Consider the following 18,716-nt stretch of genomic DNA (forward strand, 5'->3'; position numbering starts at 1 on the left):
TGAAACAGCAGTGTAAAAAACAAATCGTCCCGTGGTTTTCAGCGAATTGTATCATTCTAATTACGTTCATTATGATCATATTAATATATTATTACTTATTAATTATTTTTCAATTTTCATTAACAATAAAACGTATGAGGAATTTTTTTCAAGTATTTTGACCAATCAAACATTTTTTATCAACATTAATTTTAAAACTAATACAAAACGAAAATTGTATATGCCTATAATTAGTTTCACATGATATTTTGGAAATGTTGTGGTGTGTAGAAAATGGTAATATAAAAGTCTAGAAAAAATTTGCATATATCTATATTAATTTTTTTAAGATTTAAGCCAAAAACCAGAATCGATTTCATCAAGTATTTCCTCTTTTTTTACAAAAATTATTTTTTGTTAGAAATTCGTAAAAACTTTTCTTTTTATATCTAAGACTTAAAAATAAGTAATGCCTATAAGTTTTTCTACCTTTACCAAAAACAAAAGTGATTACCTAAAAGTATCAATTATTTGACTCATGAGCGTTTAGAGTTATTTTTATGACATTTGATATAATCACAAATATGAAATAATAATAAGTGATTTTCTTATTTTGTATGGTAATTAAAAAACAAATAATAGCAGATACATGATAAAATTTTAAAAACTAAATGACTTTTTTTGAGTTATTTACAGACATTTAAAATTTGAATCTCAATAAAAATGTTTCACTTGGTCAAAAAGCTTGAACATTTAATACAATGTTTCTCAAAGGTTATCATAATTACAGTTTAAATATTAAAGGTACCTTAGGTACCTAAGTAACCACAATTTTTTCACAAGCATGTAAAGTTCAAATTTTGCAAATTATTTTGTAGGTAGTTAAAAATGTATAAAATGTAAAATTTGTATAGCTATAAGGATTGACAATTTATATATATTATTATATATATTATAGGCTTACAGTCTATATTCGTTCAAAATCATTTTTAGTTTACAGATGACATACAGTGATTTATCATTGAAATTTAAGTTAACACAATAGGTACATTATTGTGACTAAAATATTGGCCATATATCCGTCTCCGTTCAGAAGTTCAAAATCGTTTTTCGTATAGGTACACGGTACACCAATAATGATTTATCACTGTCCATTATTGAATTCAAATTTATAACACATACTTTTTCCAGTTACCACTTACGACTCTTATATTTACGAATACCATTATAGCTATATAACTATATTACGATTAAGTGCAGTCGTGCAAACATGCAGTAACATCCATCATAAATGAGTACGACTAGTACGAGCACTCGAAAAGTCAATACTTACTATACGCCTAATCTCTAATGTCTGTACAGCAGACCGAGTTCATCGATTTTAAAAATATTTTACCGTAAGGGAATTAAAATGAATACCTATGTTAGTTTTATCCAATATTTTTCTTGTCACAATTTAAAAAAAATGTAAGACTTTTCTAGAAAAGTAGAGAACAATGGTGTATGTAGTTTTTTAAGGTCTAAAATATAAATGATTGTATTCTATCAGACTTCTCATCTCCTTTCTTTAGTACCAAAACGATTCGCGAACGTCACTATTTTTTTCAAATAGAACGTGAACAACGTTTATATTTTTAATGAATTTGAACCATTTTTAAGACATTTTTATATTTACCATTTAATAAATAATATTGATTACATTTTACAAAAACATTTTTCTATCATAATATTTCAATTATATTATTTAATATTTATACTTATTTGATTACGAATTATAAAATAAAATATATGAAATTCCAGTGAGCACGGGTGTACGGCTCGACATACAACAAATTATGATTTCCACGATTTCGTAAAAGTAGGTAGGTATTTATAAACGGTTTATAAAAATTAAATAAATAATTTTTCAAAAAACAAATTCAATTTTTTAGCGAACGTTCTGAACACTTCCAAAACCATCCCTGGAGGCTGGACGGGGGCTTAAGAGTTCCCCCCCCCAATGAAATTTTGTTTAGAGTATTCCGTGTGTCCGTCCGAATTGTACAGTGTACACCCTAAAGCTCAGTTACCTAGGTTAATTAGTACCCATAGTTGGCCATAGGCGTAAATCGCCGGCGTCTAAGGAGTAAGGGGTCTTGCCCCCACCACTCCGAAAATATGCATTTTTTAGTCGTGCGGGATCGAAGTCTCCCTTACTCTTACTCACATTGATGTTGAAAATGTTAGTGCCCTTGCCATTTTTTTTTGGATTTCCGACTATGAGGCTATATGCATATTTTATAGTTCTGTCTACGGGAGATTAATGATCCATTATTAATCTAGTTTCATGTTCTGTAAACAGAATTCAAAAGCATGTACTTACAGAGTACAGAGTAACTTTATTCTACAGTTAACCCCGCTGTTTAAGCAGACACACGGTATACAGCCATACGGACATGAATACATGATCCCCGCTAATCGCTACAATAATTAATCATTGTATAATAATAAATAATATTATATTGCACTCACACGGACGATGCCCCGCGCCGTTTTAGCGACGACCGTAAAAACTTGCCGGGCCTTCGGGTCGTGTGAAGTGCTGATAACAAACGAGCTGATAAGGAAAAAAATATGATAAAAAATAATAAAACTGAGATACGGACAGTTCAATATTCAAAAAATTTGGACCAGCCAGTGAGACAGAGAGAGAAACCAAGTGGTCGACGTAAAGTCGAGCGAAAGAGAAAAACCGACGATTGTTTTGGCTGTACAATGCCTACATTACATTGTGTCTTGTCGGATGATTATCTATTATAAATAGAAGTACGTCTGACACGATCGTCCCGGCCCCTCGAGACCCGGTCACCCAGACTGACTGGGTAACTTACGATAAGTCCGTTTTCCTCGACTGTATGTGTCCGACTAACTGCCGTCGGGTTTTTTACAGTTTGTTTTATTAATTTCACTATTTACCTACTGCGCTGTAGTGTGTCGAAGCCGTTTGCAGCCCGCGACCTCTGCTGTTAATCTCTAGTTATTACCTTCCGTACCTTAGTTTTTGTCTGTTACCTACAGTTTGGTCCTTATACTCTTGTTTGTGTTAGTGTGTGAGAATAGGTAATCAGAATGTCAAAAATGTACAACAGAAGCATTGCTGGTCAGCGACTGGACTATTATCATAAAGTGGTTCACAACATCATACTGTGCCATCAGGTACGACTAACTGATTATTATTGTTAAATTACCTTTTATACGTGTATCCTATACCCTCCATTATAGTATATACCAGCTAGCGTTCAGCGAACAGAGTGATCAGCAGTCACTGAAGAGACCTAGGTACCTGTGCCATTTTGTTTGTGAATCTTGATTTACTTTAATGAAGAACTAATGTTAGTGAATTTTGGTGCTAATAATAATTATATTTACAATTTTTTAGAATCCAGTCACAGGATTGTTTCCGGCCAGCCCAAACAATTCAGATGCTTGGATCAGGGACAATGTATATACAGTATTGGCCGTGTGGGGCTTGTCAATGGCCTGTAAAAAAATGGCAGATATGGATGAAGACCGAGCAAAAACTTATGAACTTGAACAGGTACTTTAAATGAATCAATATAGATGCTACCTATATAACTAGTGTAACATAAGCTACCTATCAACCCCAATTTTTTTGCAGATTGTTCAATACTTTAATTTATTTTTAATATAATTTCAATTTCTATATTATTTTGACCACTTAATCATAATGTTCAAATATTTATTTATTTTTGTTTTAGTTTAAAAAACATAAGTTTTTTAACATAAGTATTTATAACTAGGTATGCTAATGTACAGTATGTGAAAAATAATTTCAGTTTATATTTAAAGTGTATTTTCATGGCTTGACAAATTTTAAATTTTGATTTTTTTAACAGTGTAAACTATTTTTATAAATCTATAGTTAAATTAGCAACTCTAGTCTCTGATGACACCATCAAAAGTTGTTAGTTCACACAATTCATTTTAATATTTAATATACCTATGTTTTATTGTATAATTTAATACTTAATAATTATTTAAGAATGCCTACTATTTAAAATTTGAAAAGCATGTATCTATTAATATTAGTATTTACGTCTTATTTTACAATTTGTTGTGTTCAAAGCACTTTTAATTTTTTATGAATACTGATATGTACATGTATAATTTAGTTAAGCTAAGCTTAGATTATAAATTATAATTTTATTTTTTGCAGAGTTGTGTGAAATTGATGCGTGGGTTATTAATGGCAATGATGCAGCAAAAAGATAAAGTAGAACAATTTAAAGTTTCTCAGAATCCGTTACATTCTTTACATGCTAAATACAGTTCTGCAACTGGGCAAACTGTTGTTGGTGATAACGAATGGGGACACTTACAAATTGATGCTATTTCATTATATTTACTGATACTAGCACAGATGACAGCATCAGGTAATTTTCAGGAAATTTATTCGCTTTGAGTAAATAAGCGTTTAACCAAACCAATAACGATATTCAGATAGTTTTGTCCTGTTGATAATTATTATTAAATAAGAAATCATAGAAGAAAATTCACTTGAAAATTTAAAATTTTTGTCATTAATATTTAATAATTGTTAATAGTAATACATTTTCATCAAATCTTTTGCTTTGTTTCTTTGACCCCAAAAACAGAATATTTGCAAACAGGAGAACCAACCTTATGTTGTTGGCTTTAATAGTTTATTGAACAAAATTTATCTAACCTTAAATTTTAAGTTAAGAATACTATCCGTATTTATACTGCTTTTTCATAACATTTAAAATTTCTGAAAGTTAAGTTTGATAATTAGGTAGTTAATTCATTTTAATGTTAACATATTGTTGGTCGCATTATGAGATATTTTCTCTCCTGATTAACATTTTGATTACCACTGTCTATTAAATATTTTTATTGCCTTCAGCTTCCATATACCTTATCAGTTACATATAATAAAAAAATAATTGTACGTTAATTGTATATGTGTTGCTTAATTGACCATCAATTGTCCGAATGACTGTATCTATCAAACGTGATCTGTACATATATAGTAAGCGAAATATTTTACTTGAGTCACGAATGAATAATGATTATATTATTAAAGCTCAATTATTTAATTATATTTTATTGTATATAAATATGATTCAGTATTTGAATTTTAAATGTGATCAGAATAGCACAAATTGCATTACAAATGTGATTTAGTAATTTAAAACTCATAAATATATAATATTACATATAAAAACAATCTAAAAAAATTCTCAGCATGCTACCAATGATGAATAAAAAAATAGATGTGATCCATAACATATTTATACAACTCAAAATTGGTTCAGAAAATTTTGCTAAGTTATGTGTTGAGACATGTTTTATGTTCATCTTGTAAATGTACAACATAGCAAAACTTATTTTGCGTAGGAAAACTATACTCCCTTTGTATTTATAGTTTGATTACCAAAATTCCTCAACCCATACGACTTTTATCTGTGACAGCGTTTTTTTACACCACTAACCAGAAATTCGAATACATAATGTAGTGAAAAAAAAAACAAAAAAAAATATTGTTCTCAAGTTAATAACTTTGACTATATCAAAAAATTCTACAACAGAGATAAAGTTCTTCCCTATGCATTGCGGAATTTTGGTAATTTTACTATAAATACAGAAGGAGTATTAAAGTTGTCCAGCACAAAACAGTTTTTGCCATGTTTTGCACACATGTGGGTTTAGCATTGTCTTAATTACTTTGAAAGATTTGTTTTCCTACACTTAAATTTGATAATGATATCTTTTGAGAATTTATAATACTAAAAACTATCAATTGGTTACCTATCCTGTGTAGTCAACTAGTTTGATAATATTTTTCCATGATTATATTTTCAGGTCTTCAAATTGTATTCAACTTGGATGAAGTGTCTTTTATTCAAAATTTAGTATTTTATATTGAATCTGCATATTGTATACCGGTTAGTACATTTTTGTTTTTTAAATAAAACTTAAAATATTACCTTATTTAATTTTAACTTAGGATTATGGTGTATGGGAACGAGGTGATAAATCAAATCATGGCCTTCCTGAATTAAATGCTAGTAGTATTGGAATGGCTAAAGCTGCACTGGAAGCAATGAATGATTTAGATTTATTTGGAGCACGAGGTGGTCCATTTTCTGTAATACATATATTGTCAGATGAAGCTCAAAAATGTCATGCTGTGTTGCAAGTTAGTGATAAAAAATTATTATGTAAACATTTTTGTTTAAGTATAAATGTCAAATTAATTTTATAATTTTTAGTCTATGCTGCCAAGAGAATCAAATTCAAAAGAATTAGATAGCAGTCTTTTGTCAGTCATTAGCTTCCCAGCATTTTCAGTTGATGATCCGCAATTGATTCAATTAACAAGAAACGCTATTGTATCAAATTTGATGGGAAAATATGGTTGTAAAAGATTTTTAAGGGATGGGCATAAGACTCCACGTGAAGTATACTAATTTTCATTAATAACTGTTTTATGTTTAAATAACTTATACAATATACATATTATAGGATCCTAATAGACTTCATTATGACCTTCATGAACTGAGAGTGTTTGAAAAAATTGAATGTGAATGGCCATTATTTTTTTGTTATCTGATATTAGATTATTGTTTTCAAAAAGATACAGAAACTGCAAATTTCTATGTTGATGCATTAGAAAAGGTAAAAATAAAAATCATAAAAATAGTTAAAATCTTATACTTGTTTAAAGTTTATTAAAATAATAGCTTTCATGAATCGTATACTTTGTATTGAGCAGGTTATGATAGATTCAGAGGACAATATTAAACTTGTTCCTGAATTATATGCTCTAGAAAGTGAAAATATAAATGCAGAAATTGAAAATCCAGGTAGTCAAAAACGAATAGCATTAGGAAGATGTCCGTTTTTATGGGCACAATCACTCTATATGCTTGGAAAACTTTTGCAAGAAGTGAACTATTTTTTAGATTATATATATTCCTAATCAAGATTATTTATATTATATACTATAAACTTTCATAGAACTTTCTAGCTGTTGGAGAACTAGATCCATTAAATAGGCGACTCTGTTTAGAAAAAAAACCAGATGTTGTTGTACAAGTAGTTGTTTTGGCCGAAGATAATGCAATCCGTGATCTACTTCTTCAACATGATATTGTTGTTCAAACTATTGATGAAGTTTCACCAATTGAGGTGCAACCTTCAACAGTTCTTAGTCACCTTTATACATACCTAGGTAAGTTAGTGTTCTATATTTTATTTTCCATATTATTAATGATTGAATTGTTGATAATATTCAGATATTCTAATATTATTGTAATTGAAAAACATACATTCTAATATTTTGAATTTACAAGAATTCCTTGAATAAATTTTATTTTATATTATATATATTAATTGTATTATATTTATTAAATATTATTCATCTTGTACAAAATTTAAATCATTGCTTCATTATTTTTATTTTCTAGATAATAATAATCATTCTTATTTTTTTACATTTGAATACCAGGCAGAAATGAAAAACTTGGATTATCTGGAAGAAAATCACGTGATGTTGGCATTCTGAGTACCAGCAAATTGTATACGCTGCAAGATCGAATATTTGCATTTACTCCACAGGTATGGTTGTATAATAAATAAAATGATTATTTTTAAATTAATTTAATTTTTAATATGAGGTGTATACCTAATATGTAGAATGTAGATTGTAGATTAGTTTTATGTAAATTATATTATTTGAAAAAAAAAAATTTTAATTTTTGTTGACATTAATTTAAGTTATTCATACCTTACATTTTAATAGTATAAACACTCATAAAATAGTAGAGAAATTGTCTAAAAAACAGTATAAACAATAATTGTTAAAACTGATTATAAGTTTAAAACAATTTAAATTTAATTTAAACTATTTTGATTTTGCATTTATAACAAAATTATTAAAATTAAAAAAATTAGTTTACTAGTCTTCTTTAATTGTAAAGTATAATTTTTTTTAACAATTTAAATTTAGATTACAGATCGTCAAAGGTATTACATTGCATCTGACAATAATCTGATGATTGATTTATTTAAGAATGAAATAAATTTCTTAAAATCTAGTTGGCAAAACTTGTTAGGCCGACCCACAGTTGTTATTGTTATAAAAAAACTGCATTATGGTATTTATTGTTTTATAAATATTTAAAAATATAATTCTGTGGTAATACACTGTAGAATAACTATTAATAACTACAAAATCTATTACTTATTCTTTAACATAAAATGAGTTTGATTTAATATGTTTTTTATGAGACTTACAATTCTTATTATTAATTATTTTCATTTGAATTGTTTTTTTTTTTGTAAGTAGTAAATGTCATAGATAACAACATTATTATAATAACAGTTTAAAGTGTATTAATACAAAAACCTGACAAAAAATTGTTTTCATATTAAATTGAAGTGTTTTTTTTTAACATGTACCTATAAACTGATTAATAAAAAGAAATATTTGGGTTTTTTTCTAAATACACCACAAAATAATTAAAATGTTTAGGGCAGTTATGCTTTTATTTAGTTTTATGTATTTATTATGTAGTATGTAGTGAATGAATTAGTGCTATTAGGTATTATTTTCTAGTAGACACTTGATTTGGACCAATATTATATGGGAAATGACATTGAATTGTTATTTAACAATATTATGATGGATCTAGCATTTTTGACAATGAGTTGGAAGCATATGTTAGGTCGTCCAACATACACTATAATTGCTTCTTCCAATTTTGTAGGTAAGGTGGATATATAATTATATAATATATTCAAAACTATCAATATTAATGGTGTAAAAAATAATTTCAAACATATTTAGTTATTTAGTATCAATTATTAAGTTGCATAGTATGGAATAGTATGCATATTAGTTTGTTTAAGCTTTGTGTTGTTAATGTCGCATGGCTATATTTTGAAGTTTTTAATCAAATAACTGCTGTAATAGAATTGACTTATTGTAAACCAATGTAAAATTAATTATTTAACTATCTATTTCATTTTCAAGTGTAAATATTATTCATACTGTATATAGATCAAGGTAAAATTCCATTAGCTGTAATAACAACAATCAAAAAATTGAAAAGTGGTTACATTAATGGAACTAGGTAATATTTCATATTAAGTAATTGATTCTAAGTACAACAAAATATATATTGTATTTTATTTTTTTCTAGAGTAACATTGGGAAACCTTAATGGCTTTCTTAGCACTTCATGTGTTACAAATCTTAGTTTCTTAGGTAGTCAAGAAATTGGAATGCCATACAGTAAGTTTTTCTTAAATTTTTAAATTTACTTTTATTTATCAGTAACTGTACATTTTAGAGCTTAATACAGAAGTAGAGCAATATTTAGATGAGCATATTGTCAAAAGTTTTATGAATCAGTCAACTTTATTAACCTGTATGCCCAGCAAAAATGCGAAAATTAAAAGAAAAGTGTCAGTTAAGGGAGCTATAAAGAAAACCAGATCATTCATGCTTGATGGTGAATATATTATTTTAAGTATTTATGTAATTTTGAATTTTTCAATATAATTTTAAGCAGCTGAAGAACGACGTATTCAAGTAGCTGAAACTATGGCTGCTTCAAATTCACTAGTAAATAGAAGTCCATCTCCTGAAAATAATTTAGTTATGCCACTTAAAAGAGATCATCACCGTCCACGACTTCATAGCCGTTTTAAGTAATATAAATAATTTTTTTTATTCATTTTAAGTATCTAGGGGTTTTGAAAAAAATATTATTATTCTCAAACAATTGTCATACTTGACTCTAGAGTATGAAATAAACTCTTTTGTAGATATCAAATAGTATAACTTATTGCACTTTTTGAATTTAATTTAAATAACTATAATATATAATGTATGTTATAAATAATGCTATAGCTGTATCAAATACATATTGTATTACTTATAATTTTGATTAATTATTATTTTTGTAATTATTACTTAATAATAATATTAACATTTAACATTTTAACATTTCAATCGTATTTGTTGTAAATTAGTATTCTCTGAAAAGATTTATCATCGGTAAATGTGAGATTGTTTATGCTTAAAGATACCACCTTTAATACTTTAACAAATTTCAATATAAGGTATTTTGATATTCTAAATATCCATTAAAATATTTTCTTTTGAACAGTGTTATCTAGTACCGTGACAAAAGTTACTTTGTTTGTAAGGTGTTACATAATTTCATTAGAATTCTTTTGATTAACAAAAATGTAATTAAAATTACTTTTGATGAGTAATTTATAAAGTATACTGTGTTGATGTGTTTAGTGCCTATTGCAAATTGAAAAATAATTATAGTATTATGAAGTATGTCTATAAAAATGTTTAATGCAGCTACTATTGTATTAAGTATGCTAATATAATATTTATAATTCATTTTAGCTTGTCACAATTCAGTATTCAATGTTTTTGAGATGTTTACTTGCACTGTAAATTATGAGTAAAGTTAATTAAATTTATTATTTTGTTTGATTTTTCTAAACACCATAATAGGAACGCTGAACATTTCTTAAGACTATCTATTGTGGATTGATGTTAATTATGTTATTAAGTTTTTAATTTTAATTTATTTCTACTAGTTATTAATTTCTACTAGCTAACCTCAGCACAATTAACACAGTCATATAAATTAAGTTTATTTTTTACTTTTATTTTTAATACTCTATTGCCGAGTTGCATGAACAATTTCAAAAAAATCTTGTTTAAGTGACCATTATCCCACTATTGATTTGTTAAATGTTTAGTGATTGTTCATGCAACCTGGCATAAGTCTGAAGAATTCAGAGCTGTATAAAAGCTTTTCAACTATTACAAAAATTACTTTCTTATTTACAATCTACACTAGATTATAAATTATAATATTATTTTTTCTGATAGGTGTACTGATAAATGATAAATCAAAATATTTGCATTGCAGCGTTATAAATTATTACAACCATTTGTCCCGTTATAAGTTATTATTTATAATTTTATAATGATTTTTGTTACATAATATTTAATGACATGATTGAAAGCTATTTTGTTTTCCGTATTCTGTGTCATTCCAACAGTCGACAGCCATATGTCTGTATCCGTGTCTCATTTTTTGTGGTTGTATATCTTTTTCAAATTTCACATTTTTACTATAGTGTATTTTTTAGATAGGTTGCTTGTAAATTGACAATACATTGCTTAGAAATTAAGTTTCTACCCTGTTTTTTTACTATTATTGTTTTATAATACTATACCATTATATTCTTTAACCTCAAAATATGCATTATAGTGCATTAAAAATCTTGTATACTTTTTCATTGGTGTATAAAAAAAGGCTTCATTTTAAAGATACTGAAGTTCAATAAAAATATTAATGTGTTGTCTTTAATTAATAATCATAACATGTGGGTGCATGTTAAATAAAATGTTATCGCTATCGTACTAAAAATTCTAAGTTTTACATTTCTCACTAGTTACTATAAAGTTTCATGCAGTTGGAACAATTTAAATATAAAAAGTTTCATTAAAAGTAAATGTTTAATACAAATATCCATGATTTATAGCTATTGAAATTCTGAAGATGTACATTTTAATATGTATTTAAAAATATTTAAAGAGTATTGACTGTGCAGGAAAAATTTGGCCCAAAACTCGTAATTATATGAGTTTTATAATAAACTATTTCTCATTTTATCTTTGTATTATTGTCAAGGTATTGAGTGAATTACCTCAATTAAAGATTATGATTTCATGTTTTGATGCATAAGTTTTTTAGCAATGCTTCAAATTAATCTTTAATATAATTTTAGGGCAAGTACAGAGTTACTGTATGCTGAAGCTGAAATGGATGGTATTTTATCTATGTTAAGTGAATCAGACTTAGAAGAAAAGGGAGATATTTTACAATATTTAGTGGACACATATGGATTAGAATATGATACAGGTTAAGATTAAGCTTAATTTTATTTATATTTTATTCAATTTCTAATCTCTTAATAGGAATGAAGGAGGACTATAAACCAGTTTTAGTTAAAGACTTATTAAAATTACTTTACGAAAAGGCATGTCAGCAAAACCATTGGGGATTAGTCAGACATACAGCTGGAATGTTAGGAAAGCGTGTGGAAGATTTGGCCAAAGCTTTAACAGATCTTTTAGTTCGTCAAAAACAGGTAAATGAAAAAAAAATAATGTTGAAGAATCATTTAAAAAAAAAATAACAAACATTAAATATAGGTAACTATTGGTATGCCCCCATTTAATGAGCATACAATATCAACACCTTTACCTGAAGGAGAATTGCGACAAGTAATTCATGATGCTTATGGAGATGATGAAAGTACAGCCATGTTAACGCAGGTAATGCCTATTAATTGATAATTTTAAAATCTATCTAATACATCTATTTTGTATTTCAACATTTAGGAACTTTTAGTTTATTTGGCCATGTTTGTACGAACTGAACCACAATTGTTCTTGGAAATGTTAAGGCTTCGAGTTGGTTTGATTATTCAAGTCATGGCAGGTGAATTGTCTAGAACGTTAAATTGTTCAGGGGAAGAAGGTTCTGAACATTTATTTAATTTATCACCTTTTGAGATGAAAAATCTACTACATCATATCATGAGCGGAAAAGAATTTATATTGAGTAGTGGTAAAATATTATATTTTATTGTTAAAAAGAAGATGATTTAAATAATTTTTTTTAAATACATTTGATTTTGTTTTTAGTGGGACGTGGTAATTTTTCAGTAGTAAGCTACAAATCAAGCCATGTCAGTAAGGTTAGTAATTGCACTTAACCCATTGTTTGTCGCATGTTGAGATATTTTCTTCTTTTTTGTTGTTTAAATTACCACTGCTTATTGTATTTATTTATTGGCTTAAGTATCTATATGCCTAATCAATAAGATATAATTTAAAAATGATTGAACATCAATGAACATTTTAATGAACCATCAATTGTCAGTATTCGTCTAATATGATCTGTACTTACAATATTTGGACTTCTGACAACAATTGAAAGAAATTCTCAACATACGACTAATGAAATATAAATAATAGATGCTACCAATGACAATCCAACGACTAACTCACAAATTCATATTTACAATTTTATTTACTAGAAAAGTCAAATTGAAGGATTATTGTCAAATGATCAGACAGAGGTCAACAGTGAAGCATTAGAGAGTGATCGTCAAGGTCAGTGGTTACGCCGTAGACGTTTAGATGGAGCATTGAATAGAGTACCTCGAGAATTTTATAAACGTGTTTGGATAATCTTAGAAAAGGTACAAATACTATCGACAAGCTCAAAATCATTAAAAATAACCTTTCTGATCTAAAACAAAGTTTGCAATTAACAAACTGTTCTTTTTTTTTAGTGTTGTGGAATAGCTATTGATGGAAAACTCTTATCACAAAGTCTAACCCAAGAAGTATGTTACATTTTTCGGTTTCGAAAATTATATTTTAACATAAAATTTATTTATTTATACTTACCTTAGATGACATCTGGTGAGTTGAAATTCGCCTTAGCTGTAGAGACTGTACTGAATTGGATACCACATCCAGAGTATAGACAGTTGATAGTCGAAACATTGATGATTTTTACACTTTATGCTGAACAAGAAATTTCACCTACTCCTCATAGAATTATAACAATTGAAGATTTTGTGCACAAAGCTAATGAATTATTTTTACAAGATCAAGTAAGTTCAATTTTTTTTATATACTTCATATTCACACATATTAATTTATTTATCTCATTATAGATTACTATTAATGGGGATGCCACTTTGTGCTGTGCAAAAGTACACAAGGAACTGACCCAAGCTGGTTCACTGTTATGTGGTGGAGCTGCGTATATTTGTCAACATTTCTATGACAGTGCTCCGAGCGGAAGTTACGGAACAATGTCATACATTATAAGAGCAATTGCCTATGTCTTAGAAGATTCTCTAGGGCTAACAGATGTTGAGTGTTCCATTTCATGATTTTGTTCTTTATTTTTGCTAGAAAATTTTAGTGCTATGTAATATTATTGTTAGTTTGGATTTTAATTCCAATTGGAAGTAACTTAGTCTTAGTTTTTTAATTATTGCAAAGAAATTCCTATGATATTGTTTATGCATATTTTTATTATTGTTTATTTGATCCTAAAATTATGAATTCTACGGTTTGAACTGTACTTTAATTATTGATTGTTTAAGCAATAAATTAAAATAACAATATTAAAGATTTTTTTTCATTATTTTCTATAAAAGAAAAAAAAGTATAATAAGCATAAGTGATGTGTTATACTATTATAATAGAGTGGCTTCTGTGGCTCAAGGTAAGAACCAATTAGTGACGGCATTCTTTTCAATAATAAAGATTATTAAAAAGATATTTATAATTAAGTGAAAATTGTGATTAAACATACAGGTTTCTAGGTTATATACATATACTATAAATTATTAACATAATATTTAGAAAAAAAATGTAAATATGGTGATTAAAAAGAAAAAGTTTATAACTTAATTAAGATATTATCCTTGTTATATTCAGTACTTAAAATCATACTCATTGCGATGATTTTTAATTTATATATTATAGTTCCAGTAATTAGTTTTCAATATTTAAAAAAAATAAATTGTTAGATTATAAAATATAAAGTATTAAATAATAATGTTCTTCCATGTTATTTTGAAAAGTTATTGCTTACTGTCTATAGTATTCTTGTTTTTAAATTATTTTAATGTAGTTTATTATATTGTATCAATTTAATATAAATATTTTCAACTTATGAATGATTGACCATAAAAACTTACTAGGAAAATTAGTCTTAAGCATTTCTAATTTTTTTCTCAGTTCAGTCTTAAAATTAAACAGATACCAAGTGCAATGTTACAATATATTGTACATTCTGATTCATAGTTTATAAACAATTGTTTGGTTACACAATTTTATTTGAATAATGATGATTCTAATAAGTTTGTTAAATATGTATTATACAAGTATACTTGTAGTATGAATTTCATATTTAAACTAATGATAACACATGTCAGAATGTCAGACCTTCGACTGGCAAGAATGGAGGTCTCGTGTACAAAAACAATACAAGGAACATTTAGAGTCAACAAAATAATTGAACACAAATTGCAATAATAAAAATGCGTTAATGATCAGAATATGGATTACCACAAAAAGACGACAAATTTAATAATATTTTTTTAATTTCCTTGATATATCGTTAGAATTGAGCATTGTCACATATACTCTGAACATTTGGGTTTCCTATGATATAGTTCATTATTGTTAAAGCTTTTGTACGTTTCTTAGATAGCTAAAATCATCTTTTTGTTTTAGCCCAAATTCTCAACCATTAGCGATCAATGTTTATTTATACTTTATAATTGTCCACCAGTAATTTTGATAGCAATTTTACATTTAAAATTGTTCGTAAAACATTCAGTAATTGTTACATTTACAATTATAATACAGTGGGTACTGCTTAATGTGGATTACGTTAACATATAAGTACATATATATATATTTTTTTTATTCTATTATACAATAAGTTGACATTATTGACAAATCTCATATAAGTGACCATATACTATATGATAATAAATGACATTTGGCAGTATCCCCTATTGTAAATAATTTTATTTTTTACAAGTTTTATAATGATTAATGATTATAACATAATATAATAAAATGGAAAACATGATCTGTAGCTATTGTCTATTACTAATTACTATGTCTTACCTTTATGATAAAAATTATATTCAAACCTTCAGTTATGTAAGGGGTCGGCAATAAGCAGCCCACCGCCCGCATCTAGACCGCAGAGATGAAATAAATGGACAAAAAAATATTTTGCTTTAATGATGATTTGACTTCATGTAGACTCAAATTAATTTGCAAAGCAATAAATGGTTTGTGGTAATTAATTTTTCAAATCATCCGGACCCCTTAGAAATTAATTACTGACCCCTGAGTTAGGTAAATAAATTAGATACAAACAAACAGTAAGTACCTATCAAACATTCAATCATTAATATAAGATTAGGTATATAAATTTATGTTTCATAATAATATTCAATATAACATGCGATTATAATTTATATACATAATTGATTTCCTACACACTAATACAGTTAAACACACTCATAAATAATAATAATAATGAATATTAGAAAAAAAAAATATTTTTTCTGTTAAATTTAATATTAATTTTAATGCAATCCACGCGATTTACTTTTAAAGCCTTTGGGCTAACCAGAGTAGCAAATATCAGGATTAGACAATATTGATTTTCCTTTTCCAAATCCCAGGAAATCAAATTTCAAAAATATTTTGAAATGTTACTAGAGATTAAACCGTTGTGCTGTGAAAAATTATGATGGATAGAAATCTATTCATGAATTTGGTTGAACTCCGTAAATATGACGAGCTAACTGACACAAATTCACTTAATGACATTTAATTTAATATATTCCCAAAATAGGGATGATATTATCATAGAAGCATCAAGCATACCTAACTGCATAATCCTATTAAGTTTTTTTTAACTAACAACACATCTGCATAGGGATAAATCTGAAGCTTGTTTGATGGGGTTAGTTGGGGGACGATAAGGGATATTTTTTAATAACCTAAGGATAAGGTACAAAGAAGACTTGACCGTAACTAACAATTGGATTTGAAGTCCATAGAAGGGGATGAAACCCCTCATAAATTCGCCCCTAAGTTTCCATTTAAAATATAACCAAGAGGAATCGCGTGGATCACAATAAAGTATAATAATATACCTAGATGCAATAATAATACAAGTAAAGGTACTTAAACAGTTAAACTACTTCAACTACTTGTATAGATAACAAATATTCATAAATTAATTTTGTAGAAGTAGACTAGCTAAACCACATTCACTTAAAAAAAACAAATTTGCTCGCCTAGAATGTGCTGAGTCTCCATAAATATTGTTAATCAAAGTGATTTTGCACTAAAAACATGCTTGTTAAATAATTAATGCGTAATATAGCGTTTTATAATGCTTACTTAAGTTTTAGTGAATCTGAAATTTTTTCAGATTTCATCTACTCAAATTGTTAGAATGTACCTATTTATTAATTATTATTATTTTACTTTATTTACATGCTACATCATTTTTTTGTTTTACCTACCTACAATACCTATCATTGTAGTAGGTATAGATACCGATGAGAATTTTAAAATACATTATTACCCTCTTATCTTGTTAGGGAATCAACTACAGGAATTATAGTGTGGTACTATTATCATGATAGGTTTGGCCGGTTTGGGTATAGGCTTATAGGTGCACAATTTTAGACCAGCTATACCTACTCTAAAGAATGTATTTGTGAAATGAGCTTGATAATTTATTGTATTATTACTTATAATTAGAAGAGACTGGATATAATGTAGTCACATATTCTTTTTGACTGTTAACAGTACCTAATGTGAATCGGAAATTTTGAGTCAGCAGGTAGGCCCGACAATTAGGGTATCTACCTATCTACTAATCTAGTTCATCATCACAGTAAAAATAAACATTTTAAAAGTAATCAAATATTCACCATTAATAAATTAATATTTAAATGATAATTAAAAATGTCTTATTTTATAATATTTTAATAATACTGATTTTAATTGCTTATATAGTTTTGTTAAATTGTAAATAAGGAATTAATTGTCTTAAAAATCGAAGTTTACGGTGTAATTAGTGATTACCTACTTAATATTTTGAAGTTTCATAGTTTCAAATAATATTACATTAGTGATTACTGATTAGTATTAGCATTGATTATAAATACCTACTAATAGTATAAAATGTATACCTAGTCAATGGAATTATAGATAAGGGGTGGTTTTTAAAAAAATCATTAAATTCGGTTTTGACCCGGTTTTGTCTTAACATTATTAAAATAATGAATTTATAAAAAACTTTATTAATATTAATTTTTTTATATAACATAAATAATAATCATAAAGTGATATTTTTTTATTTATATTATATTATATTAAATTCATTTTTTATTTAGGTATGTATTTAGATTTTTTTTTGAAGAAGAAGAACATCAACATTCAATTGATCTGTCAAACATTTGATTTTTAAAACCGGAGAACTGAAAACCAGTACCGGCGACCGGCGCATCCTTAATAAGTATAAAATATTCATAATACCGAGTGATATGTGTTGAAAATGTTCCAATTGACTGAATATATTTAATGTTTGACATCGAATAAACGTTTGAAATATTGCTAGGTACAACCAAAGTAGTTATCCAAGTTATACATAATATGCTGTTATATTGCACCTGCCAAATTACTGAACAAAAATTTAAAAATTAATGGTGATTTTTCCAATACACATTTTAAAAGTTAAAGAATATGTGTTTTATAATAAGGTAGCATTTATAAGCTACAGTTATACCTATATAAAAATTATCCAGTCTCTACTATGGTTAGATTAGAATTTTTACGAAATTAATGATTAAAATAGCACCTCGTTCTTTAGGACGGCATATAAATGAATTGGTAATATCAACAATACCTCAATAATTTAATATGGCACTTCAAATAATTTTAAATGTGTTTTATTTTCTTACTGTTTTGTGTTGAAACTTGTTTTCTTAGAAAACAAATTTATTTTTTTTTCAATTAAAAAATCTTTCAGTTGCGT

General features: G+C 26.9%; 1 protein-coding gene across 4 annotated transcripts; it reads left to right on the plus strand.

Moving 5' to 3' along the window:
• Window positions 1–2,615: 2,615 nt before the first annotated feature.
• Window positions 2,616–14,263, plus strand: LOC111026758 (probable phosphorylase b kinase regulatory subunit alpha). 4 transcript variants are annotated; one of them, XM_022304891.1, is made up of 25 exons: window positions 2,617–3,174; window positions 3,241–3,297; window positions 3,398–3,556; window positions 4,196–4,412; window positions 5,863–5,945; window positions 6,008–6,199; window positions 6,273–6,461; window positions 6,526–6,678; window positions 6,776–6,949; window positions 7,021–7,234; window positions 7,511–7,620; window positions 8,624–8,771; window positions 9,065–9,137; window positions 9,207–9,298; window positions 9,357–9,518; window positions 9,576–9,717; window positions 11,833–11,966; window positions 12,023–12,195; window positions 12,260–12,382; window positions 12,449–12,677; window positions 12,755–12,807; window positions 13,150–13,314; window positions 13,408–13,461; window positions 13,531–13,734; window positions 13,798–14,263. In XM_022304891.1, the coding sequence occupies exons 3-25, from the start codon at window positions 3,494–3,496 to the stop codon at window positions 14,017–14,019; spliced, it is 3,369 nt and encodes a 1,122-aa protein (XP_022160583.1). In that variant the 5' UTR covers window positions 2,617–3,174; window positions 3,241–3,297; window positions 3,398–3,493; the 3' UTR covers window positions 14,020–14,263. The 4 variants fall into 4 exon arrangements, with proteins under 4 accessions (XP_022160581.1, XP_022160583.1, XP_022160580.1 ...); XM_022304889.1 differs by lacking the exons at window positions 3,241–3,297; window positions 8,624–8,771 and adding an exon at window positions 8,012–8,159 and having other exon boundaries at window positions 2,616–3,174; XM_022304888.1 differs by lacking the exon at window positions 3,241–3,297 and having other exon boundaries at window positions 3,088–3,174.
• The last annotated feature ends 4,453 nt before the right edge of the window (window positions 14,264–18,716 follow it).

Source organism: Myzus persicae, unplaced genomic scaffold (genome assembly GCF_001856785.1).
Source record: "Myzus persicae strain clone G006 unplaced genomic scaffold, MPER_G0061.0, whole genome shotgun sequence".
NCBI lineage: Eukaryota > Metazoa > Arthropoda > Insecta > Hemiptera > Aphididae > Myzus > Myzus persicae.